The sequence below is a fragment of the Triturus cristatus genome, chromosome 4_2 (genome assembly GCF_964204655.1).
Source record: "Triturus cristatus chromosome 4_2, aTriCri1.1, whole genome shotgun sequence".
NCBI lineage: Eukaryota > Metazoa > Chordata > Amphibia > Caudata > Salamandridae > Triturus > Triturus cristatus.
The window spans coordinates 666788560-666813916 of record NC_140586.1 but is presented as its reverse complement, the minus strand read 5'-3'; the positions used below and the strand labels follow the sequence as shown (position 1 = coordinate 666813916).

Genomic DNA, 25357 nt, shown 5'->3' with positions numbered 1-25357 from the left:
CTTTATGGAAGCGAGGTATGGGGTTTTATTGACACGCAGCATCTGCAGACCGAGGAAAACAAGTACCTTCGGCGCCTACTGAAAGTGCCTCTGAGCACACCGTCCCACATCATTTATGAAGAACTGGGTGTCAGTTATGTTGGAGATAGGCTGAAAGCCAAACCCCTAACCTGTTGGGCCAAAATATGGGCAAATACAGAGGCCTCATTTAGTAAGCAGATTATAACAGACTGCCTTGCCTGCGACCGGGGGCTGAACATCCCATGGCTTAAGTATGTAAAGGAGACTTTAGAAGCCATGGATGCGCAGATCTTTTTGATAACCCCACTAAAATGTCAGTGCATGACAAGACCTTGGTGCAAGCCCGGTTCCAGAAGCATGTTATATCATGCAGGGAAGATAGGGAACTGGTTAAACATAGGTTAGAGAACATCTCCTGACTAAATCATGTTTGGGTATCGAGCCCTATTTATCTTATTTCCATAATGCCCATGATAGATTTATAATGACACGGTTTAGGCTCAATCTATTGCACCACATACTAGCTGATCCGGCAGGATACACAACGTCCATAGAGTTGAAGGGTCCGTGTGGCTGCGACCATCGGTCTCCTTTTTTATTCACTACCTAGGAGTTTGTTTTTAAAAAGTATTCTAAAGACTTCTAGATTTAAACATGCAAAGGTGGCCCTGTTATTTTTAAAATTGTCTACAGGCACACTGACCCTGTTCTGCACTGTAAACTTTTTAAGGGCAGCCATCAGACTCAGAAACACAAGAGGTACCAGATGAACAAATTGTGATGGGAGCGAATATATATAACTTCTAAGCTGTCAAATTATTATGTTTCTCTCTTAATTTTGATGTTTTTTATATGTACCTTTGTGGCCCGTGATGTTAGCCTCTCATTGGTTTTTAATATGAATTTCTTAATATGAATTTCATGTGATAAGGGGTTCCCACTCATGGAAGGATCGAATAGGTATTATTTTAAGCTGTTGATTGTTTTGTTTTTATATTATGATGTATTTGATCTGCACTTTTATGGTATTTTTTTTATACCAAATAAAGTATTATTATTATTATTATTATTATTATTATTTAATCTTATTAAAAAAAGGAATGTTATGGACTGTAAGACTAATATATTATTATTCTATTACAAGTAAATGATTTATGTTGTTTCTCTCTAATTTATTCCAGTTCAAAAAGTACTCAAATTGATTAATTTTAGTGCAAAATACCAGAACATTTAATAGTCCATCCGCTATGCATGGACTAGACACATACGCAGTCAGTATGAGACTTTTTTCGTTGTGGTTGAAAACAACAAGGAACAACAGTTCTCACCTCTTACTATGCTTTGTAATTTAGGCCGCTCTCAATAAAAACCAGACTTACTGTTACATTTACATTTACATTTACATTTTTTTTAGAGACTGCATCCTGCAGTTGTACTTGTCATTAAGATCAATTGCCGTAAGAGACACCTTGAAGCAAAACCATTCCATTAATTCAATACTATGCATTCTATATGGATCTGTTTCATTTGAAATGTGCTGCAAATGTAAAATTCTAAACATTATTTTTCTCCAACACTGTCCTCCTTGCTCAGATAGGAGATGACTACTCTGATCCTTTTTAGTAAATAACATTGTTGGACCTTTATATACCGTAGTTCTTGAGTGGATACAATAACAAGGCTTTTTATATGGACATCAGAAATTGCCCTTTCATATTTTACCTCTGACACAGTCTCTGAAATAGAGGGCCACTTTTTCTAGTGGCGCAAGGTCCAAGGCTGTGGCCAGTGAGGGTCCCTCAGAGTTTGATATACCGTTGTCAGGCTCCTGCTGAAGCTGTTGGTTTTGGTGCAAATAGCTGGACAAACCTAGATTTCAATCAACCATTCACTCAAAAAGTAAGCATTTGTTTAGCACAGCACCTTCACCTCTAGGGGTATCTGGGTGCTGGAGATTTCATGGTGCTGCCCCAGTTGGATAGATTTTTCACATTAGTCCAGTGCAAAGTGTTTTCACCACGAGGTCCACTGAACCAGTTTTCATTGTGCCTAAAAGCTTCAAGCGGTGTGAACCATGGATGAGTTTTTGAGTGTGTCCTCTCGTCCAGCAGGAGTGAGGAATCAGGTTCTAACAGAGCCTTCTTCCAATGATATCTTCCCAGGCCCAGGAATGTTTTGAGGATGAGGTGGTGACATGTTTATGCTGTGCACTAACCAGTGATTGGAGAAATTCTACCAATTAGTTCTAACTATTTTCTCACAGCCTTATACCTTCTTTAGATGCACATCCTCTTTGCCTTACTGTACAATTATTCATAAGTCTCTGTTTCAATATGGCAGAAGCCAGCTGCCACCAGGCTGGACATGTATAAAATGTTGACTGAATGTTAAACCGTAATGTGAAATGTACAGAGAGTGAAAAACTGTTTCCGTACGTCATTGGTGATAGCTTAATGTTGGCCACACACACTGCATTTACATTCTACTTGGGGTGAGCTTCTATATCAAATTCTCTGTCTATGTAGTTTACACTGGGGATTCATTTAATAATTTTATCATATTGAAATCTGTGCCTATATTCGCCATTTATTTCTTCTTCATACATATGTGCTGTGGTTGTCAGGTCCTTGCTGTTGTCCACTACTGTGATACAATTGAAAGGATGTCTATCCAAATGTATGTGTTAAATGTCCATGCTGGCTAGACTTCACCAATGTACCTGCTTCTTAATCGCTAATTATTATTCTACACTTATAGCTTTGGAAAACATTCCATAATCCAATGGGGAGTTTTCATTTTTGTATGTGTAGCCATATGTAATGCTGTAGTTCTATTCAGTGAAATACCATATATCACAACACAATGCTCTAACAGCTATTAGTACTAGATCAATGCCTTAAATATGTAATTAGTTTACCTCTTGAAGTTTATGTTTTTAGTTTTTAATCCAATTCCCAAGTGGTGTTCCACATCATAAACCCATTTTAAGATTACATCAATGAATCTACTCATGCTCCAGAAATGTCAACACATCAACAATAATGTAGAGTATATTTTCCAGTATGTTTGTATGTGCAAGTTTACTTATGAAAGCGCCATACGCTTTCCCTTCACGTTTCCTACCAACATTGCTAGAGCTAAAGAAATCCTAACATAAAAGCACAGTTATTATTCTTGGAAGAAACTTAGAATAAGCCGAACACAACTTCTTGCACTCCATAATTTGACCAGGAATACATACAGAATTGAGTAAAGAGATGCACTTCATTTGGACAACATTCGCGATGAGGAGGTTACACAGAAGACAAAGAAACACGCTAGATGGAACTACTGAGGCCTTCTTCCAAATAATACATGTATCAACATGAACAGAGTTTACACTTCTCTGTAGAAACACAAAGACCATCATCTTAACAACAGTACTCTTTATTGATTTGCACTGCAGTTGAACTTTCACCACTAGGCGTCCCAAATACCCTCATTTTGGGGTTTGCCTTTGGCTAGCTAGCTTGAAAGCACAATGTTCCATTGTTTTATACCACAAGTCCTATATACAATTTTTTTATGTAAAATTGAAGGCTGTTAGTTGATGGCTGGTTTTGTCTTTGTTGGTACATAACCCCATTAATTAGAAGATTTGGAAGACCTCCTTGATATGTGGCAGTGCAGAAGAATATCCACTTACAAACCATAAACATAAAGAGTGAGAAACACAGTGCAACCACACAAACATCAAGTAGAGTGCTTTGGAATGCAGGAAGTGGATGTATGATGTTACAATGCATGCTTTTACAACGCATGCTGTTACAACGAAATTTTTACAATGCAAATGCAGTGACAACGCAAGTCTTTACAACGCAAGTCTTTACATCGACTTGCACTAGATGGCGTGCTAACATTAAAAAATAGTAATTTACTATTCTAACTCCAGTCCACGTAACAGTAGGGAAGGTGTTTGGATAGTAAACTACACTATTTTTAATGTTAGCACGCCATCTAGTGCAAGTCGATGTAAAGACTTGCGTTGTAATGGCATGCGTTGTCAATGCATTTGCGTTGTAACAGTTTCGTTGTAATGGCAGTGCGTTGTAAAAGTTGCGTTGTAAAGGTTGTTCCCCCAGGAAGTTGCCCAACAAGAGCATTTATTAACAGTACTAAAATCCCATGACTGTACTGAATAAAAGAAGGAGTGAGGTAATTTAAAGAAAAATCATAGTACATTGAGGTGGGCACTACATACGACCAGAATGGGTCACAAAGCCTAAAAGAGTTGTTCATTTCCAAATACCTAATGGCACACGTTAACAGGCCAGTAATGAACCATTTAAATTCAGATAGCTCTTTGTGAGATCATACTTCCATATGTGGTCCAAATGTTGAGTCCTCAAACTGCAGCTGTTCTTGTGTTGCTTCTTAAGCTCTTTTGACGAATGTTCAGCTTTCTGGCAGGTTTCTAATAAGCCTGGTCTTGAGCCCAATTGTTAAAAGAGTGGAATGTACAGAGCGTCCTTCTACCATCATCTGATGAGGCCTTAAGTGGCTCCCCATTGCAGCACATGCAAGAAGAGTCTTCTTCCATTTACACAACTTCTAGGTTAGAGAACTGTCTGTCTCTTCATCTTAGGCAGGTCCAGGACCTGCTCTCCTGTAGGGACAGCTAAAAACCTGGTTGTTCCAGCAATAATTCCTCTTGGGGCGGGTTGACCCTTGGGCTTTGGTTGCCTGTTATTTGTTGGTCCTTTAGAACCGGGACCCTCTGTGGAGTAGCTGTGCGCTTTATAAGTACCTATTTTCATTTCATTTCAGACATGTCCACATCTGTAAACAGTGTCTCATTTGATCCTATCAGTTCAGTCAGATGTAGTCAATCTTTTGGTTCTCAAATCTCCCTAGTGGTGAAAGCCAGGAGGCTGTAGCCGACTAGGGCTTCATTTGGCTGAATGCTTTTAGCAGTGACCCTGCAAAGCATCCAAAGGTGGTAGAAAAAGATCTGAGCATCTAAACACAGCTGTCTGCAGATGGCTAAGTCATACCTTTCTCTGGAAGGTTTGGTGCCTTGTATAGTCCTCCAGAAAGCAGAAGAATGACTAAGGGACAATTATTCTTGCTGCTGGGAAAGCCACTCCTGGTCTCTCCTACAGCTCCACAGGTCTCAGGGCATGCTTCAAAGTTCCATGTTTCTGTTCAGCCAAGGCTTCTACAGGGTCTAATGCGGATCATCTCTAACTAGGCAGCTTGTTCTCCCTCATTGGATAAAGCCCTTGTCCAAACTTGTTTTGTCCCACAGGTAGACAACCGTGGGAAATCCAGATGACACCTGGAGAGCAGATATGTGTTTTTATCAAAAAGTTTTTTGCCTATCTGCCTTTGACTATTTCTTTTAAATGTGTGTACTTATTTTTTCATACATAATACTCTTAGGTTGTTCTGATTTGACAGGAACTGCTGCTTTGGCACGGTGGTAGCCCCTACATTTTGCAATGGTTCTTCCACTGTAAAATCTGCTCCATTGTCGATTCTAATAAGAGCGGGGGAATTTCACATTCTGGCTTGCAGTAAATGACTACAATCGACATGCCAGTGCTTAATTTGAGCCTGTGGTTGCCAGTGAGGGACAGCGGCACTTATTTTTGAGGACCGGCATTTATTTTCCTCTATCAGATATTTACTGAGTGATAGAGAAAGAAAAACACAATCGGAAAGGCTGGGAAAGAAAAAGACAGCAAAACTGTCAGAAATCAGATACCAGAGCGATAGGAGAGCAGAGTTTAGGTACGGGCACTGCCTTTCACAAATTAGGCACTGCATGCCTCACCTCCACTGCAGCCTCACCATCGCATGACAAAGCGAGTAGTGTACACATGACATTGAGAAGAAAAATATGAGAAGTGATTTCCTGAAACCTAAAGTACACAAAAAATGAGGTTGTGGAGGAATTATACAGAGCCGGATAGATAGATAAACAGACAGGCAAATATATAGATAGATCTCATCAACAGAGAGCTGCATGAAAAGACGGACAGACATCCTTTCGTTATTTAAACTTTTTAAAGTTTGAAATATTCTTTTCTTGAATGCAGATATATAAAATACATTAATGTACTTGTGTATTTACTGATACATTTTTTATGTTCTAATTAAAGTCTAGCTCACGTTTTTCATACCTGCACTCTTAACACTCCATCTGCAGCATTGAATCCATCTGTTACAGTTAATGTAACTGCATCTTCATATGTTTCTGAATCATCATGCTGGTACCTTTGAATACAATTATGAACATCGTTCATTAATATCGCGTGACAGGATTACTAAATTGCTTTGCTCTATATCAGATTGGTTGTATCGCTGTGTTCAGTAGCAACAGCACGTAACAAACTGAGAATGTAACTACTTTCTGAGCAATCACAAATAGAAATATTAAAAAGTCTAACTAAATTATCTTAGTCAAGTGGAACCATATGGATGGCTCCAACAAGGGAATATGGATGGTTGACTCCCGACCTCCTGGTCCATGAAAAGACTGGCTTTTCATTTAATTGATCGATCTGTTAACCACCTCCTTTCTTGATTGGCCAAAGTAAAGCGGGCTGCTCGGCTTTAAAACAGTGCCATTTTGCAGTCTTTTGGAGTAATCTTTTAATGTTATTGCCTGGTTACAGTACGATTATTTTACAGATTTGTTGTTCGCATGGCATGTACGTTTGATTGTTAGGATGGCTCATCTCGGCCTTATGGAGAGCAACAACTATAAGCCAAGGGCGAACCATCCCTTTACAGACAGGGTTATTGAAAAATGTGTGCAGTTAGTTTAGATTCATTTTTAGATGATGATCAGGTTCAAGGCGAGGTATCAGTTTGACTATTCCAGAGGGTGGATGTTGTATTTTCAGCGGCAGTTCCTCTATTAAAGCGGAGGAGCGTTGCCTCACTGCTTTTCAGCAGTGCAAACAGGAAAAATAAAATGATAACAAAAACAATGTTATCATTTCATTTTTCAGCACTACCACAGTCTAGGTTGGGGTTGGGCTATCCTGACGGAGCAGGGAGGAGGAGTGGTGGGCACCATAAGTGCGCATGTCAATTTGGCCAGCCGTCTTAGAACAGCCATACCGACATGTGCACTTACCATTTCTCCAACCAAGGCTGTGTTACACAGCCGTGTGGAGAACAGAGAAAGGCTCCCAGGCCCTGTCTGAGTACCAAACCAGGCCGCTCTGACCAACCCCAGCACTTCTCTCATGCTCGGAGTAGTATAACCAGCATGACAGCAGTGTCATGATTGGCTGAGAGTAGTCTGGGAGTCTGGGCACTGCCAGGAGTCAACAGGAATAGAAGAGATGGAGGTGGCAGCCGGCAGGTAAGTAATCTTTTACTCCGCCAGCGCTGCCCCACCACTGTTCTGCAGCAGCCGCCACTGTGTATATTCAGTATTGCAGTATGCTGCCATCTGGCGCAGCTTGATAAGTGACATTTGATGCCAGCAGCCACAGGGAAGTCACTGCATTATATTCCATTCTTTGAGAGCTTGAGGTAGTGGTTTCCTTGTGTGGCCCGAATGTGTCTTGCATTAAACATTACAGTCGGCATCCATAATGCGTTAGCAGTTTAGTCTCTATACAGACTTATCAGTGTTTGGCAAAATGATAAGAAGATAGCTGGCCAGTACCCAGAGCTAAACAACAAGAAAATAATTTGCTGCCAAAAGCTTAAACTAAAATTGAACAGGGTAGCACATTTTTGACTGAATTTGTGACCACTTGCATTACGTTTCCACATTCACTTTTTAGCACTGTTATCTCCAGGGGGATAATTTAGGGTTTTATACAACAGGAGATCCACTATAAATTGATGTTCTCCAGCCATGTCAAGCCCACGGATTACCTTTCCCATTTAGAGAAGGGTAAGTGGCAGGTTTGTATCAGCAAAGCCTCAGATTGCTCTGCTGGCTTTTACCTTTGACCTAGTGGCCTGTCTGCCACAGAACTATCAGGGCCCAGTGTTGATTGCTCATCCCACTTAAGGCAGGATGACTGTCACCACAATTCCCTGCTTAAGAATGCCATGTGAGCCATGCGGAGAAGATGTGCCGCAGTAGCCAGAGCTGCCGACTCCAGAGTTGGGGGATCCGGGTTCGAGTCTCGGCGTCGGCTCAACTTCCTGTGATTCTGGGCAAATCACTTAATCTCCCTGTGACTAGGGACAGCGCCTGGATACCCTCATGGGTGTTAAGCCGCGCTTTATAAATCTACAAATTTAAATTTCATTAATATGACAGTTCTGAGCAGGGAAGTAAATAAACGGCCATGACACGCAGGGAGAAAACTCATCCCTAAAAAACAAAATGAATTGTGAAGTCAGTGCAAGTAACGTTGTGCCAACCCTACAAAGTCCACCACCTTCCCCAGAATTACTGCACCAGCATTTGCAATTATGGTGTTAGATAGTCCTGCTCAGCAGGCTGGGATTAGTAAATATGACGGCTGTTGTCTAATCTTAATAATTCACATAAATTAATGAAATACTGAATATTTCTGTTCATGCATGTTTTGTAAATAGGGTTTTTCATATCCTATAAAAAAATACAGCAGTCTTTAATGTTACAGAAAACCATCGAAAAAGCTTCCTTACCTAACTTTAAAAGTCTGCAGGTCTCCGAGAGTAAACGTATCTCCATCTTGCAGAATGACACCATGTGCTTCAACAGTACCATGAAGTGGGCGTGTCTTCACTTGAACTCTGATGTCATCATTTCTCGTGTCAATATCAGTCACCATGAGATTTTCTCCAGTGATGTACGAGCTGGACCCCTCTTCTGCTCTGATAGGATTGGTGAAAATCTGAAATAGGGATTAGTCCTCAATCAGGAACAACAAAATGCAGGATGACACGTACAGTCTGCAGTGCACCTAAGAATTCCCAGGTGCTGAAGAATATCCTTTTAACATATTGCAGAATGTATTTTATTCCTTATAATACATGGCAAAAGGATCACCCATCCCACAAACAGCTTAAATGCTCGGTTCATATGCTTGTTTAGACATGAAGAATACAAGTGAAATGTGTAGTTAAATCAAAAAACACAAAACCAGTGAGTAAATTGTTGCAAATCATAGAAACCGTACAAAAATTAGATTTAAAAAAAGCCAGTTGCAGAAAGTGAGTAGTAACACACAGAAAGACTCTGTCTTTCCTGTAATGAACTATAGTGTGCAAAAAATAAACATGTTGACATCAATGTCTCCTTTGTGCGGATCACTGTTCATTTTGGATAATCAAAGTTATTACTATTGAGATTACGCTCAAATACCAATTCATCAACAACCCCTCCGCACATTATCTTTTTATCCCTAAACTATTTAAGAACTGTAACTACCTCTCCATCTTCTCTACAAACTGCCATTTAACTCATGTGCCACACCTTTCTGTGACTACGTTTTCCTCAATTGCAAACAAACATCTCTAATCTTAGGCTATTAGTACCCCGATTTCCCTTCGGTTATTTTGACTCCCTTCTTAATCCTGACCCACTTTCTCACACCATCTTTTACTTCCTTTGCCCCTGTTAATTTTTGAAAATATGGTTTATAATTGTGTTAAGCTTTTTCTCTAGCAATACAGAAAGGAGTTCATCCTTTTGTCTCATGGGTGGTAGTGACTCGAAAAGCCCACAGAATTTCTTTTAAATTCCTTCTCCTAACGCTAACCTCTTGACATTATAAATTGTATAATCCCCTTAATACCACAGTTAAACCCCTGTATATGCCCATTCTCAGTTGGGCGAAATAACAAAGTCACCCTGTGTTCAGTGCCCAAATGTATTAAATAATCCTTCATTTAAAAAAAATTAATCTAAAAACCATTGCCAAATGTGACGATGTACTTTCCTTTAATAAAAACTTTAAGAGTCCCAAAAGCAACATCATTTGTAGCACTATTAATTATCTCTACTTCTAGCCACTACAAACATATTAATCATCTCCAAAATGTACCTGCCACTACCATTGATGGTTCAGAGATAGCCAACTATGTCAAAATCTATGTGTTCGCAAGGCATACTGGGTTATTTTATTGGACATAGTGGGGGGGGGGGGGGGGGGTGTAATGTTTTTAGAGTTTATTCTGCCCTTCACACATTCAAAACATTCCCTCACATGCCTTCCCTTCCATGCAATAAGGTTAAGCCTAACTAAACTGAGGCATAAACTTATCACACCTAATTACTGCATGTTCTCCACATAAAAACTTACACATCTACTACTTGCACATATGGACGGACTCCAGGTGAAACAACATTTTCTCTCCATGTAACACTTTTACGGAACATGTATGTTAAGAAGCTTACTGAAATCTGAGTTGTATGCAGGGCAGAGTTACAAAAATGCCTCCAAACAATTCTTACTTGCAAGCGATCGCTGTCATCAGGATTGTTTACCTAGATGCGTCTGGTCAACTCATCACCCCCAATTTTTGTAAATAAAAGATGCTGCAGTCTTCTTCCAGATTGAAGAAGTAATGGAGACACCATCCAGCTGCCGCATGGTGAAGCCGGTGCCTGCAGCTACGTCCTCCCACTTTGCACCAGACATCCTGAAACGACGGCCGGTCCCTCGCAACTTCGGCAACGGCAGCAGTGGTGACAAAGCTACACTACACAAGGCCCCCCAGAGAGCTCTGCGACCCACCTACTTACCATTCTATCACGGAGGTATGTTGCAGGGCTGTGTTTTCTTCTTTTAGGTGGCTGCTCTGTTTTTTCGGCTTGCCTGACCACAGAATGGCAGCCGGATCCGAATAAGAATTAAATCTGTTCACCTTAAAGGGGCCTACATGAACAGCAGTTGCCCCTCTATGCTCTTATGACACTATTCTCCCTACCAAGGAGTCCATCAACTATTCAGGTCTGAAGTGAGGTTTGTTATTATACCGACACCTCACAGGGCCATGCCTGACCCTAAAATGGTGTCCATGCACGAGGTGATTAGAACTGAGCTCTTGACTGATTCAGACCCACTCGTTCCTGCTTGTTTTCCTTGGATGGTTTCTGTCAGGGCTCTTCTGTTCCTTCAGGCTGCCACAACAATCCAACTCATCTGCTGTGTGCTGCTTGTACTAGAGGGTGAGCCTCGGACGTGGTGATTGCCACAATGCCAATTGCGGCACCTTCCGGGATTCAGGGCCCTGTGCAATACCCTCTTGACTGCACAGGCGTTCTATCATCAGAGCGGGGAGGGCAAAGGATGGACTCTGGAGCCCCCGGCTTCCTGTCGTATAGTGCTGGGAATAGTGATTACCTGGGAACCGCTGGCAACACTCAGGACAGGCTGGTGCAGTCTATACCCCCTACAGCAGTGAGGGATATTCATACCAGCCTGACTGTCCCTAAGATGGCTGCCATGAGTGGGCTTTCCACAAAAGCACTCTTTTCTCCCCTTGCCGGCGAGGGATCCAGCATTTGTTCTCCGGGGCTACAGGGACCTCTCCGAGAGTGACCACAACGGTAAGGGAGACACACTCAGTAGAGGATTGGGAGTGGTCCCCCTGCACTCTTGCCCAACACTCACTACTGCTGCTGGAATTGGGGAAGATCTGCAAACTTTGGAACTGTCTCTTCCAACATTCCTCTCACCACGCTTGACCTTGGGGGGGAGCTGGAGGACGAGGCGGACGGTTCTCCCCAGTAACACCGGGACCGGTGCTTTTGATGGAACTATAACGATGCCCCCTGGGTGGAAACCATAACTGTCTGTACTTACCCCGGAGCCCGAGCAACCTTGACCAATGCCCGGTTGAGCTGTCCTATTCAGCTATAGAGGAGTTTGGCTCTGGTTTTCCCCCTCGGCCTTCATCTACCCAGCCTGACATCGGACATTGTTTTCCTCATCTCCCCGTTGTGCTTCTTTTCCCTCTCCTGCCTCCTCCCTCCGTGACTCTTTGACTGCCTCTCCTTTTCCAGCCCTTCGTGGAAGCATGGAGTCTGCTATCTTTTTTATTTTTTGTTTGATTTTGTATATCCTGCCACTCAGGATAATGCTATCGGTTTCTGTAGGCCCTCCCTCTTGGCGGTTTCAACCTATCCTCTTTTCCGCTGGACTGCTCCTTGTACCCCCGATTGACCTTTTCTTCTAGTTTACCCCCTCCCCATTGGTCTCCCACACCCCTCCCTTCGTATACTTTCACCGATACTCAGGTCTGATTTGTCTGTCTCTCACTTTAACCGCTTTGTTTGCCCTGAAGTACTTTTCCCCTTTGCCGGTCTGCCTGACTATCAGCACTCCTTAACCCTGTTTACCATTCCCCTGCTACTTTTCATTCCCCACAAGACGTATGTCTTGTTATGCTACGCACTGATAACTCATATTATTGCGTAATCTTATGTTTTTTCTCCTATGTCTATACTTGGCTCCTGTAATTGATGTAATTATGTAACCTGTAACTCGCTGATCCTCATGTAAAGCGCTCTGATACCTCCGGGTTTAGTCAGCGCTATATAAAACTTTGCAAATAAAGATAAAAAAGAAATAATTGATTGGGCAACAACCCTGTGACACTTTTAGGCTAGGCACCACAGGTGCAACTGTCAAACACAGTTGTGAGGTAAACGGTTACCGAATCTTGGGAATGTACCCCTGGACCACCATTGCATAGTGAGAATTCTACTGTAAAGCACTATACATTAAATACAACTTTACTGCACTTACCTATCACAGTAATACTCTAACTCCTTCGCTGCTAGGCCTCTCCCCCTCCTTCAGTGCTAAGCCCTTTTTTGGCTATTTGAGTTAGTTCGCACTTAGGCCCGTGTAACCTTTTGTCCACATAAGGTATTCATGCCAAATTTACGTCATTTTCTTCCTGCATCATGGGGATTTTAAAAGTACCCAGGGTTTGTGGATTCCTCTGGAGGGGACCCAGAAATTAGCCAAAATACAGCAATTTCTTTATTTTATTTTTTACATGGGGAAAAAGTGCTGCAGAAGAAAAAGTCCGTTTTTTCCCCTACAAATGGTATAAACAAACAGTTTGTGTTGCTGAAATCACAATCTTCCCATCTTTCAGTGACATACAGATTTTTGTCAGAAAACCAACGTTTGTTTACAGAGTTTTGGTGTTTTACTGGGACACAGCCTATTTTTGCTACTTTTTGTGCTTTTAACCTCCTTCCAGTTAATGGTAGAAATGGGTGTGAAAGCAATAATGGATCTTGGAAAGCTATACATTTCTGAAAAGTAGACAAAACTCTGAAATTCTGCAAGGGGTCACTTGTGTAGACCCTTCAAGGTTCTTAATAGAAACTATCAGGTGAAAATAAGCAACATTGAAATTGAGTTGAAAAAAACAGACATTTGTGCCAACGTTTTCACCTGTAACTTCTTCTAAGTATGACAGATTTATCTAAGCAATATACTGTTACATCTGCTGGACCCTTCTGGTTGTGGGGAAATATAGTACTTGTAGGTTCACCTAGAACCTGAGGAACCCAGAGCCAATAACTGAGCTGTGTCTTGCAATGGTTTTTCTTTGTGTACCGGGTATATAGCAATTCATTTGGTAAAATATAAAAAGTGAAAAATAGGTATCAAGAACACCTATGTATTTCTGAAATGGGAACAAAATATAGAATTCAGAAGCAGTAGCTATGTGAATTATAGGACATTTTTAAAAGTGACTTCTTTTTTACACATTGTCTTACATTTGGAAGGCAGACATGCATAGAAAGTCAATAGGTAATAACAGTTTCTCTACAATTCTGTGTTCCCCTAAGTCTCACAATATAAAATTGTACCTCATTTGTGTGGGTAGGCCTAGTGCCCTTGACAGGAAACGGCCCAAAACGCAACGTGCATACACCACATTTTTACAGTGAACTGACCCTTTTTTTTCAAAGAGCCTAGCTGTTGATGTTGAACCCTAGCTCTGCCGGCACCTAGGAAACCTAGCAAACCTATACATTTTTGAAAACCAGACACCCAGGGAAATCCAGGAGGGGGTGACTTGTTGGCTCTCACCAGGTTCTGTTAGCAAGAATCCCTCGCAAACCTCAAACATTGTCACAAAAAAACACATTTTACTCACATTTCTGTGATGGAAAGTTTTGGAATCTGTGTGGATCCACAAAACTCCACCCACCCCCGTTCCCCAAAGTCTCCCGATACAAATGGTGCCAAACTTGTGTGCGTAGCCCCAGTGCCCGTGACAGGAAAAGGGCCAAAACATAACATGGACACACCACCTTTTTACAGTGAAAAATGATCCTTTTTTTTGCAAAGTGCCTAGCTGTGGATTTTCAACCCTAGCTCTGCCGGCACCTAGGGAAACCTAGCATACCTATACATTTTTGAAAATTAGACACCCAGGGAAATCCAGGATGGGGTGACTTGTGTGGCTCCCATCAGGTTCTGTTACCTAGAATCCCTTGCAAACCTCAAACTTGGTAAAAAAAAAAGCAATTTCACATTTCTGTGATGGAAAGTGCTGGAATCTGCATAGGTCCACAAACTTCCACCCACCCCACATTCTTTAAAGTCTCCCGATAAAAATGGTACCTCACTTGTGTGGGTGGGCCAAAATCATATTGTGAAGACATCAAAATTACCTATCACAAAACAACCTAGTTTTGCAAAGGGGCTCACCTGGGTTTTTGGCCCTCCATTTGGCGGCCATCTAGGGAAACCTACCAAGCCCAGGCATATTTCAAAACTAGACAAATAGTTCAGGGAGGTATGGCTTGCATGGATCCCCCAATGTTTTCCTACCCAGAAACCCCTGCAAACCTCAAATTTAGCTGAAAAAATCTAATTTTTCTCATATTTCAGTGTGGCAAAGTTGTGGGATCAAATTTCTTACCACTCAGCATTCCCCCAGGTCTCCCGATACAAATGGTACCTCACTCGTGTGGGCTGGCCAAGTACCCGCGACAGGCAAAGGCCCAAAAAGCATTGAGGAGACATCAAAATTACCTCTCACTAACAACCTGGTTTTGCAAGGGGGGGCACCTGGGTTTTTGGCCCCGGGCTCGGCGGCCATCTAGGGAAACCTACCAAATCCTCACATTTCTGAAAACTAGACATCCTGGGGAGTCCCGGAGGTATGGCTTGCGTGGCTCCCCGAACGTTTCCCTACCCAGAATCCCCTGCAAACCTGGAATTTAGCTGAAAAAAATTACTTTTTCCACACATTTGTTTGTGGGATCACCAATGTCCTATCACCCAGCGTTCCCCTTGTTCTCCTGAGTAAAATTTTGCCTCACTTGTTTGGCTGTCCAATGCAGAATCGGCTAAAAACAATTTTTTATTTTAAATGTAGCGCTTAGAGTTTGCTGTGCTATATACTCTTAATCCCTATGCTTTTGGCCCTCCCCAGTCACCGGCCCTTGGCCAACCCACACAAGTGAGGTATTGCCCCCATCTGCCTTCTAGGGGTGGGGGGGGAGATAGTCTTATACCTTATTTGGGGGGGAAGGGTGGTGGCATTGGCATGCCCATTCTGGGCAACCCTCACCCCTGGCCTATAAAAAAAGAATCTCTGGTGTCTAGGGGGCTTTCTGCCCTCACCCCCCCCCCCGGGGGACAAATGCAAAAAGAACAATTGATGGACAGAATGCAGAACAATGTCATACATTCACCCCAGTACAAAGATCTGGGCCTAAATCCATCGTTTTTTTGATCACCATGCCATTCCAGTTTGGATCCAGCCATATGCAAATCAGTCTTGACCCTGCGCCCAATGGGAACAGTCCAGCCCGAACTGCCAGGCCAGGTCCTTCCTGGACTGGAAACTAGCATCCTAGGACCGGTTTGGGGCTTTCAGCCATCATCAGCCAGGATAGCTTGACTCCAGTGGCATAGAGAGCACGGGACCCACGTCTGGGCATACACGTCCCACTCGGGGTGACAAATGCAAAAAGAACAATTGATGGACAGAATGCAGAACAATGTCATACATTCACCCCAGTACTGAGATCTGTGCCTAAATCCATCGTTTTTTCCCTAACCATGCCATTCCAGTTTGGTCCCAGCCATATTCAAATCAGTCTTGACCCTGCGCCCCAGGGGGGCAGATTGGGTGCTACTGCCGCCACAGAAAGACTGGTTATGACCGAATAAAATGGGGAGCAAAGGCCGTTGCCCAAGGGTCACTCCCCGCCTCCCTGGCGACTAGTGGGTGGATCTCTGCTTGGGGATCGCTCTCCTGGGGCGGTCCCCAAGCAGAAATCCACTAGGGAAGGGTACCATTGGAAAGCGATACCCCTACCAAGTGTTTTGGTGCTCAGGGGGCTGAGATAGCCCCACGAGCACTGAAACAATGAAACTGAAACTAAGTTTCAGTTTCATTTTTGAATGTAATGACGTCAGCGCCCATGCAGGCAATCGTCATTACTTCGAAAATAAAAAAACAGGTCTCGAGAGGTTGGGGAAGATCCTCCCCACCTCCACAGGCCCAAAAAAAGAAGGAAATCCCTCTGCTGTTTGCAGCAGAGGGATTTAGTGAACCTGTCCTCATGACGAAATGGTTCCGTCATGAGCACAGGAGCACTGGTGCTCATGATGGAACCATCCCACCATGAGCACCGAAAGGGTTCATTCAAATTAATTATATCCACTCACACCCTTACCTTGCTGTTAGCCCCCCCCTTAGCCACAACCAGGGGACCAACCAGAAAGTGTTCATTTAGTCTTCATATCTTCTTTGAGCCACTTTCTTTAACTCAATTACTACTTCTTCAGTGATGGCCTTAGGCGCACTCCTCACTTCATGAATTTTTGTGTAGTGCAATCTTTTGCAATCATTTTATGGACAAACCCAGATTAGTTATCAAATTTTCTATTAAGTGCATTGGGAAACGACTTCAACCTAATATTATTGGTGAATTCACCCTCATCCACTGCCAATACTTGCTCTTCATTATACACATCCAGTACAATATTAAGGACCATACTCACAGTATTTCCACAATATCCTTTCGGGTTTACGTCTGCTGAAAGGACCATATCAACAATTCCTGTAACAATTTTTCTCTTCACAGGATTTGTAGGTATTTGTATGCATGTATTTATATTTGTAGAGTGCAAAACTAGCTCGAGAGCAACTGAGCGCTGAACAAATGACAGGAACGCCAGGAAGAAACAGTTATAAGGGAAGGTGAGTGTAGCCTGTTGTCGGAAATTGGATTACTGGTTGAGGGGTGAAAAACTCTACTCAACCATCAATCACAATCTCTGTCTGAGTGAAACACAAGCAAACCACACATTCAGTGTGCTTAACCCTCTGGTAGCATGGCACAAGAAGTCAGGCTTAACTTAGAAGCAATGTGTAAACTATTTATGCAACACTTCAAACAGTAATAAAGTGAAAACACAACAAGAAAAAACAATCAGTAAAACTGGAGATATGGAATTTTAAAGGTTTGAATGAAAATAGTGCCTAAAAGCACAAAGTGCCAACTTTGGTTATCTGTTCTCGCTGGACCAATATAAAGTCACAACTTCGGGTTGACCGCGATGGAGCACGTGCCGGATACAGGCACCAAGGTAGGCCAGCTGAACAAAGTACCTTAAATCGTGGTTTGCATAGCATTATGAGATTCCACGTCGAGGATGAGCAACGCAGTGGCAGTTCTGAAAGGCTGTGAGACTGCATGGCGGGGTCATCATTGAGGATGTTATCAACAAGGGGACGCACTGTGTCTAAGATGCGTCATGCACCGGCCTGTTTTGAAGAAGCTGAGGGGGTTGTGATGCGAGTCCTGTATCGTCGTCGAGGATGCAGTCATCGCGTTGCTTGAGATGCGTAGGCCTATGTCAAGGATGTGACACACAGCGGCAGTTCTGAGGAGACTGTGGACTGCAATGCGAAGTCCAGCGTTGGGAATGTATGGCGCACTGGCTGGTTCTAAAGAAGTTGTGGAACTTGCGATGCGGAGTCTTGTGTCAACATTGAGGACGCCATCGACGAGGGGCTTGCGATAAGAAGGCCTGCATCAAGGATGCATTTCACTGTGGCTGTTCTGAGAAGACTGCGGGCTGCGATGTGAAGTCCAGTGTTGGGAATGTATGGCGCACTGGCTGGTTCTGAAGAAGTTTCGGAGTCCTGCATTATCGTCAAGGATAAGGGACTTGTGATAAGAAAACCTGCAGCCCGAGAAACTGGTGAAAGAATGACCACTGAATTTGCTAGGGCTTTTAATGTACAGTAACAATTCCAAGATATCCATGCATAGATCCATGTTACTTAATAAGGCAGGATTCTCTAAATGTTTTACTGTTTGCAAAGGGACCATCCAGCACTACTTTCAGGTAGGCCTGCACAAAATGCAGAAAAGCAGTGAGGAGCATTCTGAAAGGATGAGGCTTCACGTGTTTTGGAAAGCATAGTTGCAAATCGGTTTGGCAAAATTGGATAGGTTAATTGGCTTACAAGTTTCCTTCTTGTGGGGAGAGATCATAAACAATTAAGAAATATAGGTTAGTTTTATATTGTTTTAATGCTGCTGTGTATAAATGGATGAAAGCTGATTTACCCAAGTTAGACAAACACCTCCAAAATCTACAATGCATAAATAATGAAAACAAACCATAAAAAATCTCATAACCAACCACATCATTCAAAGGTGCTAGTCTCAACTATATTAAAACATTGTAATGTTAGGAGCCCCATTCAAAAACAATGGTGCTCTCAGGCTTCTAATGGCCGGTAGAAGCGCGGAGCTCCAACATTCCAATGTTTGTTCACAGAAGTTGCAAGACTAGTTTGTATATGAGAGGTCTTGATTGCTATAGTGGCACAAACCAGTGGCTAAGTTTGATGACTAAAAAGTAAATATTCAAATTAAATCTTTATAGCATTTCCTTTTTCATTTCTACATAAATGTATTGTATGAATAGGTTAAGTTATAGCAATACTTAAAAAACATTTTACAACCTCAAGGCAGCTCTATAATTTAACTATTTGAAGCCCAACCAACACCTTTTTAAAATCCTTATGTATCACAAACTACTTAATAGATTTACACCAAACCAAAGCCCTTCCTCTGAGTAAAGTTCTACTTTCAGGCCAAGTTTGGTGTAATGTTGTTCTGCGTTTTTTGCTGTGTTAAAGTTTCCTATGGGAGTAAGAATACAAAATGCTCTTTGTTTGACTCCCCCTTCATTATTGATCTGCAATAAACGTGAACACCTGAAATAAGCCAGAATCAGTGTGAGCTAGCTAGTGTGTATTCCATTATAAAAAAGGACATTGTTCATAGCATCAGCAGCTACCAGGTATCAGTACAGTCATTCAATACCTACTTAGGAATAAGCATGGCTGAAAAATGCGTTAAGCAACTTGCCCAGTACGTATAGGAAATTAGTCACTGCACATTTATGATGCAGTACTTGACATTGGCATTATGAAATACTGGCTATTAAATTATGTTCTGTTTTAATACATGCAAGTTTCTACCTGTCCCCTAAATCTAATCTTCCTAAATTTCCTCAGTGTCTCTCTCAGTAAATACCAGACATGACATCTTTCACTGCTTCACTTTGGGAATGTTGGTTAACAGGTTTCATCTTTGAATCCAAATGTCTGTCAATGCAGTTAATAGTGTTACATGTCAATCACATTTCCAATTTTACATCCACTGACTTCAAAATTAATGAAATGCAGTTCATGTAAGGTAAATTATATCACCCTAAAAATATTAAATTACTTCAAAGTCGAAGGTATGCAGGTATAAATGTGGCTCCAGGGTAAATTAAGCTGATATAATCATTGTGATGTACCTCGCCTTTGCATTGAAAAAGAGGTGTCCATACTCGGTTTTGCTAAAAGGTAAAAATGTATTCCAAAGTGAACATATCGACTAATTTTCCCTTGAAACAGCCTTCTTCACAGTTAAGTGCCATACTGCTTACACCAAGGACGGTTCAGTGACACAATATCAAAACCATAAATATCATGATACCAAAACATCGAAAAGTATATACGAAAATATAGTGTTTTACTATATATGTAGTTTAAATAAGTACAACTTAAATAATTTAACATATACATTAATAGAATGTAAATTAAATATGTTTAATATTTAAAAATATTTATAAATATTTACTAATGTAAACAAACACATTTATATCAAAGTGTGTATGTCTATGTACACATATATAATGTAAAACTATTAAAAAATATTTATTTTAACATATTAAATGTTAAAATTGTTTTTAAATTTACCAATATAAGAATTAAATAGATATATGTACATGCACACAAAAAATTGAAAAATTCCAACAAATAAACTGCAAAAAAGTAAACTTTTCCATTTCAATTATACATAAAAAGTAAACAATATATAAAAATACATTTGACTAAAAACATCTTAAAAAGTACATGAATTTATATCTATAAAAAATATAACTATAAATACACAACCACATAATATATATATATATATATATCAAAAATATTAATTAAAAAAATGATATAAATAATAGATATACCATTCCCACTCCAATTATATATAACAGTAGGGAAAGCACTGGACTCAGGAGAGGTAAAATGTACTATTCCCTCTCCAGACTGTGCAACAGTAGGAAATGCATTGGACTCAGGAGGGGAATAATGTACTATTCTCACTCAAGTCGGTACAATAGTAGAGAGAAAGTAGTTCACTTCAAACAAATTATATATTTTAACAACTCTATTAAATAACAAAAAAACAAATATTTAAATCGTAAAATTATGTCTACATTTTAACAGAAATTAAACAAATTACATAATTACTGCAATTGGTAATAATTATTATGAAAATAAAAAATGTTAATTTAATTAAATTACTATATTCTCACAATCATAACAGTCAACATTTAAAATGTAATTTAAATTAAAAAGCATAACACATTACATAATTAACTCAATTTTTAATCAAGTATTAATCATTTTAAATGTATTATTACTTAAATACCTTTATAAACTACACACACAGACAAAATACAATTTAACAAATATAATTTTCCGATTCACATAATTATCAATTAAATAAACAAATTAATAATTATCAAAAAATGGTTCTTAACTTTCCACCCTGTACCCCTAAAAGCCCATCAACCCACACCTAAAACATACCTTTACAATCATAATAATTACACAATTTAAATAATTATCAATTAAACTATTAATAATTAACTAATACTTATTTTAATTAACCTCCCACCCTTCACTCCTACTCACCTGAAATATAACTTAAAAATATCTTAATTACATAATTATCAATTAAGTAATTATCAATTAACATTAATTATAATCAATTCATTTACCACCTTGTACCCCTACAAACCCAACAACACCCACCTAAACCAACCTAAAAAATAAATTAATTACACAATTTACATAATTATCTTTTAAAAATTTAATAATTATAATGAATTTACTTCCCACCCTGTACCCCTACAAACCCCACAACCCACACCTAAATCATAGTTTAAACATAAATTATTACACAATTTACATGATTAATTATCAATTAAATTAATATTTAAAAATTAATTATTAATGAATGATAACTTACTTCCCACCCTGTTCCCCTACAAACACCACAACCTGCACCTAAAAGGTAACTTAAAAAATAAATTACTTAATGTACATAATTAATTGCCAGTTAAATAATTATTAATTTAAAATGTATTATTAATGAACTTCTCTCCCTGTACCTTTACAAACACCACAACCCACTACATCACAAAAAATTCCAATAAACAATTAAATTAAATTTAAAAATAACTAAAAATTAGGGGGGAGGAGCCTAGCGCGCAACCAAGATGGCCGCGTAGGTGCGAGGCTCCCGAGGACCTCCGCGACCTCCTGAATAAATCCTGGAAATATCCTGTCCTTGTTAAGGGGACTGTGTCGGGGAACCCGAGCTGAGGCATTACCCGTTTTTTGGGCTCGAATCGGACCCGGAACACCGGTGGGAACATCGACTGAAGGTTGCGGCCTTCTCCTCGCCGGCCCCCCGGATTGGAGTAGTGGCGCGATCCGGGGACAAGGTGAATAACAGCGGCGAGCGGGGCTGGGCGACTCGCGTGCCCCGCACTTTCACTTTCGCTTTTGCGCCCTCCTTGCTCTCCGGCGAGGTCGGGCTGCGGAGCGGGGTGCGGTGGTGTGGCCTTGTCCTGGTGCCCAGCTGACCCGCCGACGGTGGGTCGACCCGCAGCTTTGTGGTCGCCCCCTTGACACCCGTGATCTGGTGTGACGGCCCGTTTGGAGATCTTGGCACGACGGTGGAAGGGCCAGCATGGCCACCAAACAAGATGGCGACCGGGCGAAGGTGAAGACGACCCGCCGTGGTACGGCGCACCAGGCCAATAGTATGGACCGCTACACGCTCCAAAAGGGTTCTCCGGAGACAGCGCGGTCATCCCCGGTGGGCCCGACGGAGGCACCCGCCCATCCAGTGGATCTAACCCTCCGGGACGTCATGGGCGCCATCGCTGAACTGAAGGCCTCAGTGGACCAGCGTTTTGACACCTTGTCGCAAAAAATTGACTCGGTCCTGGTGGATGTGGGACTTGTGAGGGCGGACTTGTCAAAAACGAACGACCGAGTCGACTCCCTGACCCACACCACTACGAGCCTCACGACTGACGTGGTGGCCCTCCGGGAGGAGGTGCGCCGGCTTGGCCAGGCGAGTGCCCTGATGGACCGGCGACTGGAGGATTCCGAGGGTCGCGCCCGGAGGAATAATATCCGCATTATTGGTGTGCCGGAGGGACGTGAGGCGGAGGCGGCGGACCTCTTCGTGGAAGACTTGATCCTGACCCACCTCCAGCCCCGGGGGCTGAGTAAGTTTTTTGCGGTGGAACGTGCCCACCGGGTCCCCGGGGGCCGCCCTAAGACCGGTGCCCCGCCACGGCCCCTTATTGCCCGAATCTTTAATTTTCGGGACCGAGATGCCATCCTCCAGACCTCCAGGCAACAGGGACCGGTCAGGTTGGACAACATGGACGTAAACTTCTACCCAGACTTTACCCCGGCGGTCCAGAAGCAGCGGCAGAGCTTTATTGGCGTCAAACGTCGCTTAAGGGACCTAAATCTTAAGTACTCAATGCTCTTCCCGGCAAAGCTGCGGGTGGAGGTGGATGGTCGCACGCACTTCTTCGACCGGCCCGAGGCGGCTGGGGACTGGTTGGACACCTTGCCTGGGGACCGGGGCCGGGGGGGTGGGGGGAGCGCGGCTGGCGAGGAGGGCCCGCTGGATCAGAATTGAGGGATGACTGTATTGCCTTGCTCGGGACATTGTTCCTTCACCACATACTGCCCCTGTAGGTTCCCCTCCCATGGAGGTCATGTGGGGCCTGCTGGGGGCTTCCCTCCTCCTCTGGGGGACTAGTTAGTATTTAGCTATGGGGCGACAGGCACACTGCACTTTGGGGGGGCTGTCTGGGCTCATGCAGGGGTGCAGGGAGGGGGGAGTTTTGTTGGGACCGGGGGGTGGGGGGGGTGTGTTGTTTGTTTGTACCGCAAGGCAATCCTGCAGCTGTATTGTTGTCTTTAGACTGCTCGGTGGGGGACGACCGATTGTTTCGACGTATGATGGGGGGTAGGGACTTGACGGTGTTGTCATGGAATGTTAACGGTCTGGGGGATAGGATTAAGCGTGGTGTGGTCCTGCAGTATTTAAAACGTATTTCACCAGATGTTGTCTTTCTGCAAGAGACGCACCTTATAGGTAACACCTTTCATGCAATGAATCGGAGGGGATATCGTTTGGCGGCCCACTCTGGCTTCACCTCGGGCTCGCGGGGGGTGGGTATTATGGTTAGGAACTCGCTCCCGCTGGAGATTGATGAGGTGCACCACGATGAGAGGGGACGTTACACAGCTCTGGCGGGACGTATGGAGGGTAGAGTGTTCAGTTTTGTGTCGGTGTACGTCCCGCCTGGGCTACAGGCCACTACATTTGCGGACCTGGGGCGCCTCCTTCTGGAACTTCCGAGTGGCCTCTTGGTGGTGGGAGGGGACTTTAATGCGGTTGTTTCTGGATCTATGGATCGCCATCCCCCTAGGGACCTCCCCCGGGCACAGGCGTGGCTGCCTGGCCTTTTAGATACACTGGGCCTGGTGGATTGTTGGCGCCTAAAGCATCCCGTATTGCAACAATACACCTTCCACTCGGGGGCCCATGGTAGTCTCTCGCGGCTTGATTACATCCTTGTCCCAGCAGCCCATGCGGGGAGGGTGGGAGAGGTGCGCCATCTGGCACGGGGTATTTCAGACCACTCCCCATTGTTGTTGCATTTCGATGTCATCCCGAGGGGGGATGGCAGGGTGGCCCCGATTAACGCCTGGTATCTGCGCGACCCCACCATTCGTGCCGACTTGATCACATCCTTGCAGCGCTATTTTGAGGAGAATGTGGGGTCGGTCCCATCTGCCCTCTCCCTATGGGAGGCTTTTAAAGTGGTTCTTAGAGGGGAGGCCCTCTCCTTTATTGCCAACGCCCGGCGGCGCGAGCGGGAGGAGGTGACCCGGGTGGAGGCCGAGATTGCGGAATTGGAGGGTGACATGGGGAACGGGGTAACGGACGCCAAGTTACATGTTCTGCAGTTAAAGCAGGCGGCCTACCGGGCCCTCGTTACGGAGGCGGCCAGGGGCCTTGGTAGAGAGCAGCAGGGGCGCTTGTACGATGTGGGTGATAAGGCCGGTAAATTGATTGCGTGGTTGGATAAGAGAGAGAGAGCGAGCCGCGTGGTGCCTTTGATTGAGAGCGTGGATGGTGCGTGTGCCACGGAGCCGGAAGCCATTGTCTCCTGTTTCGCGGATTATTTCCGCGGAGTCTACTCCCCTGTTTCTCCCTGTTCGGAGGCGGACTCCTGTGCCCTGCTTCGGGATATTGCACTCCCCTCCCTTACGGCGGAAGACAGAGACTCGCTGGACGTTCCTCCCACCTCGGACGAAATTGCCTCAGCTATTCGCTCGATTTCATCTGGCAAGGCCATGGGCCCCAATGGCATTCCCATTGAGCTATATAAGCTACGCCCGGATGTGCTGGCGCCCCACCTGCGTGCGATGTTCCTCGCGGCTCACTCGCAGGGCTCCCTCCCGCCGGACCAGCGTCTGGCTACAATTGTGGTAATCCATAAGGAGGGAAAGCCCCGTGAACGGGTCACATCCTATCGGCCGATTTCGCTTTTGAACGCGGAGCCCAAAATCCTCGCCAAGGTGTTGGCTAACCGGTTGGTTGGCGTGGTGGGCGATTTGGTCCACCAAGACCAATCGGGCTTTATCCCGCACCGCAACACGGCGCTTAATCTACGGCGCTTGCACGGCGTGCTTGCGCGTGTTCCATTTGTGCGGGAGCCAG

General features: G+C 43.2%; 1 protein-coding gene across 1 annotated transcript in view; it reads right to left on the bottom strand.

The window, feature by feature from the left end:
* The window catches only part of LOC146834868 (FRAS1-related extracellular matrix protein 1-like), a 991143-nt gene that overhangs the window by 634452 nt on the left and 331334 nt on the right, over positions 1–25357 (bottom strand). The window contains exons 14-15 of the mRNA XM_085602468.1: positions 8650–8858; positions 6186–6279 (exon numbers count right to left, since the gene is read on the bottom strand). Coding sequence (XP_085458594.1) covers positions 6186–6279; positions 8650–8858 — 303 coding nt within the window. The remainder of the gene's footprint in view (positions 1–6185; positions 6280–8649; positions 8859–25357) is intronic.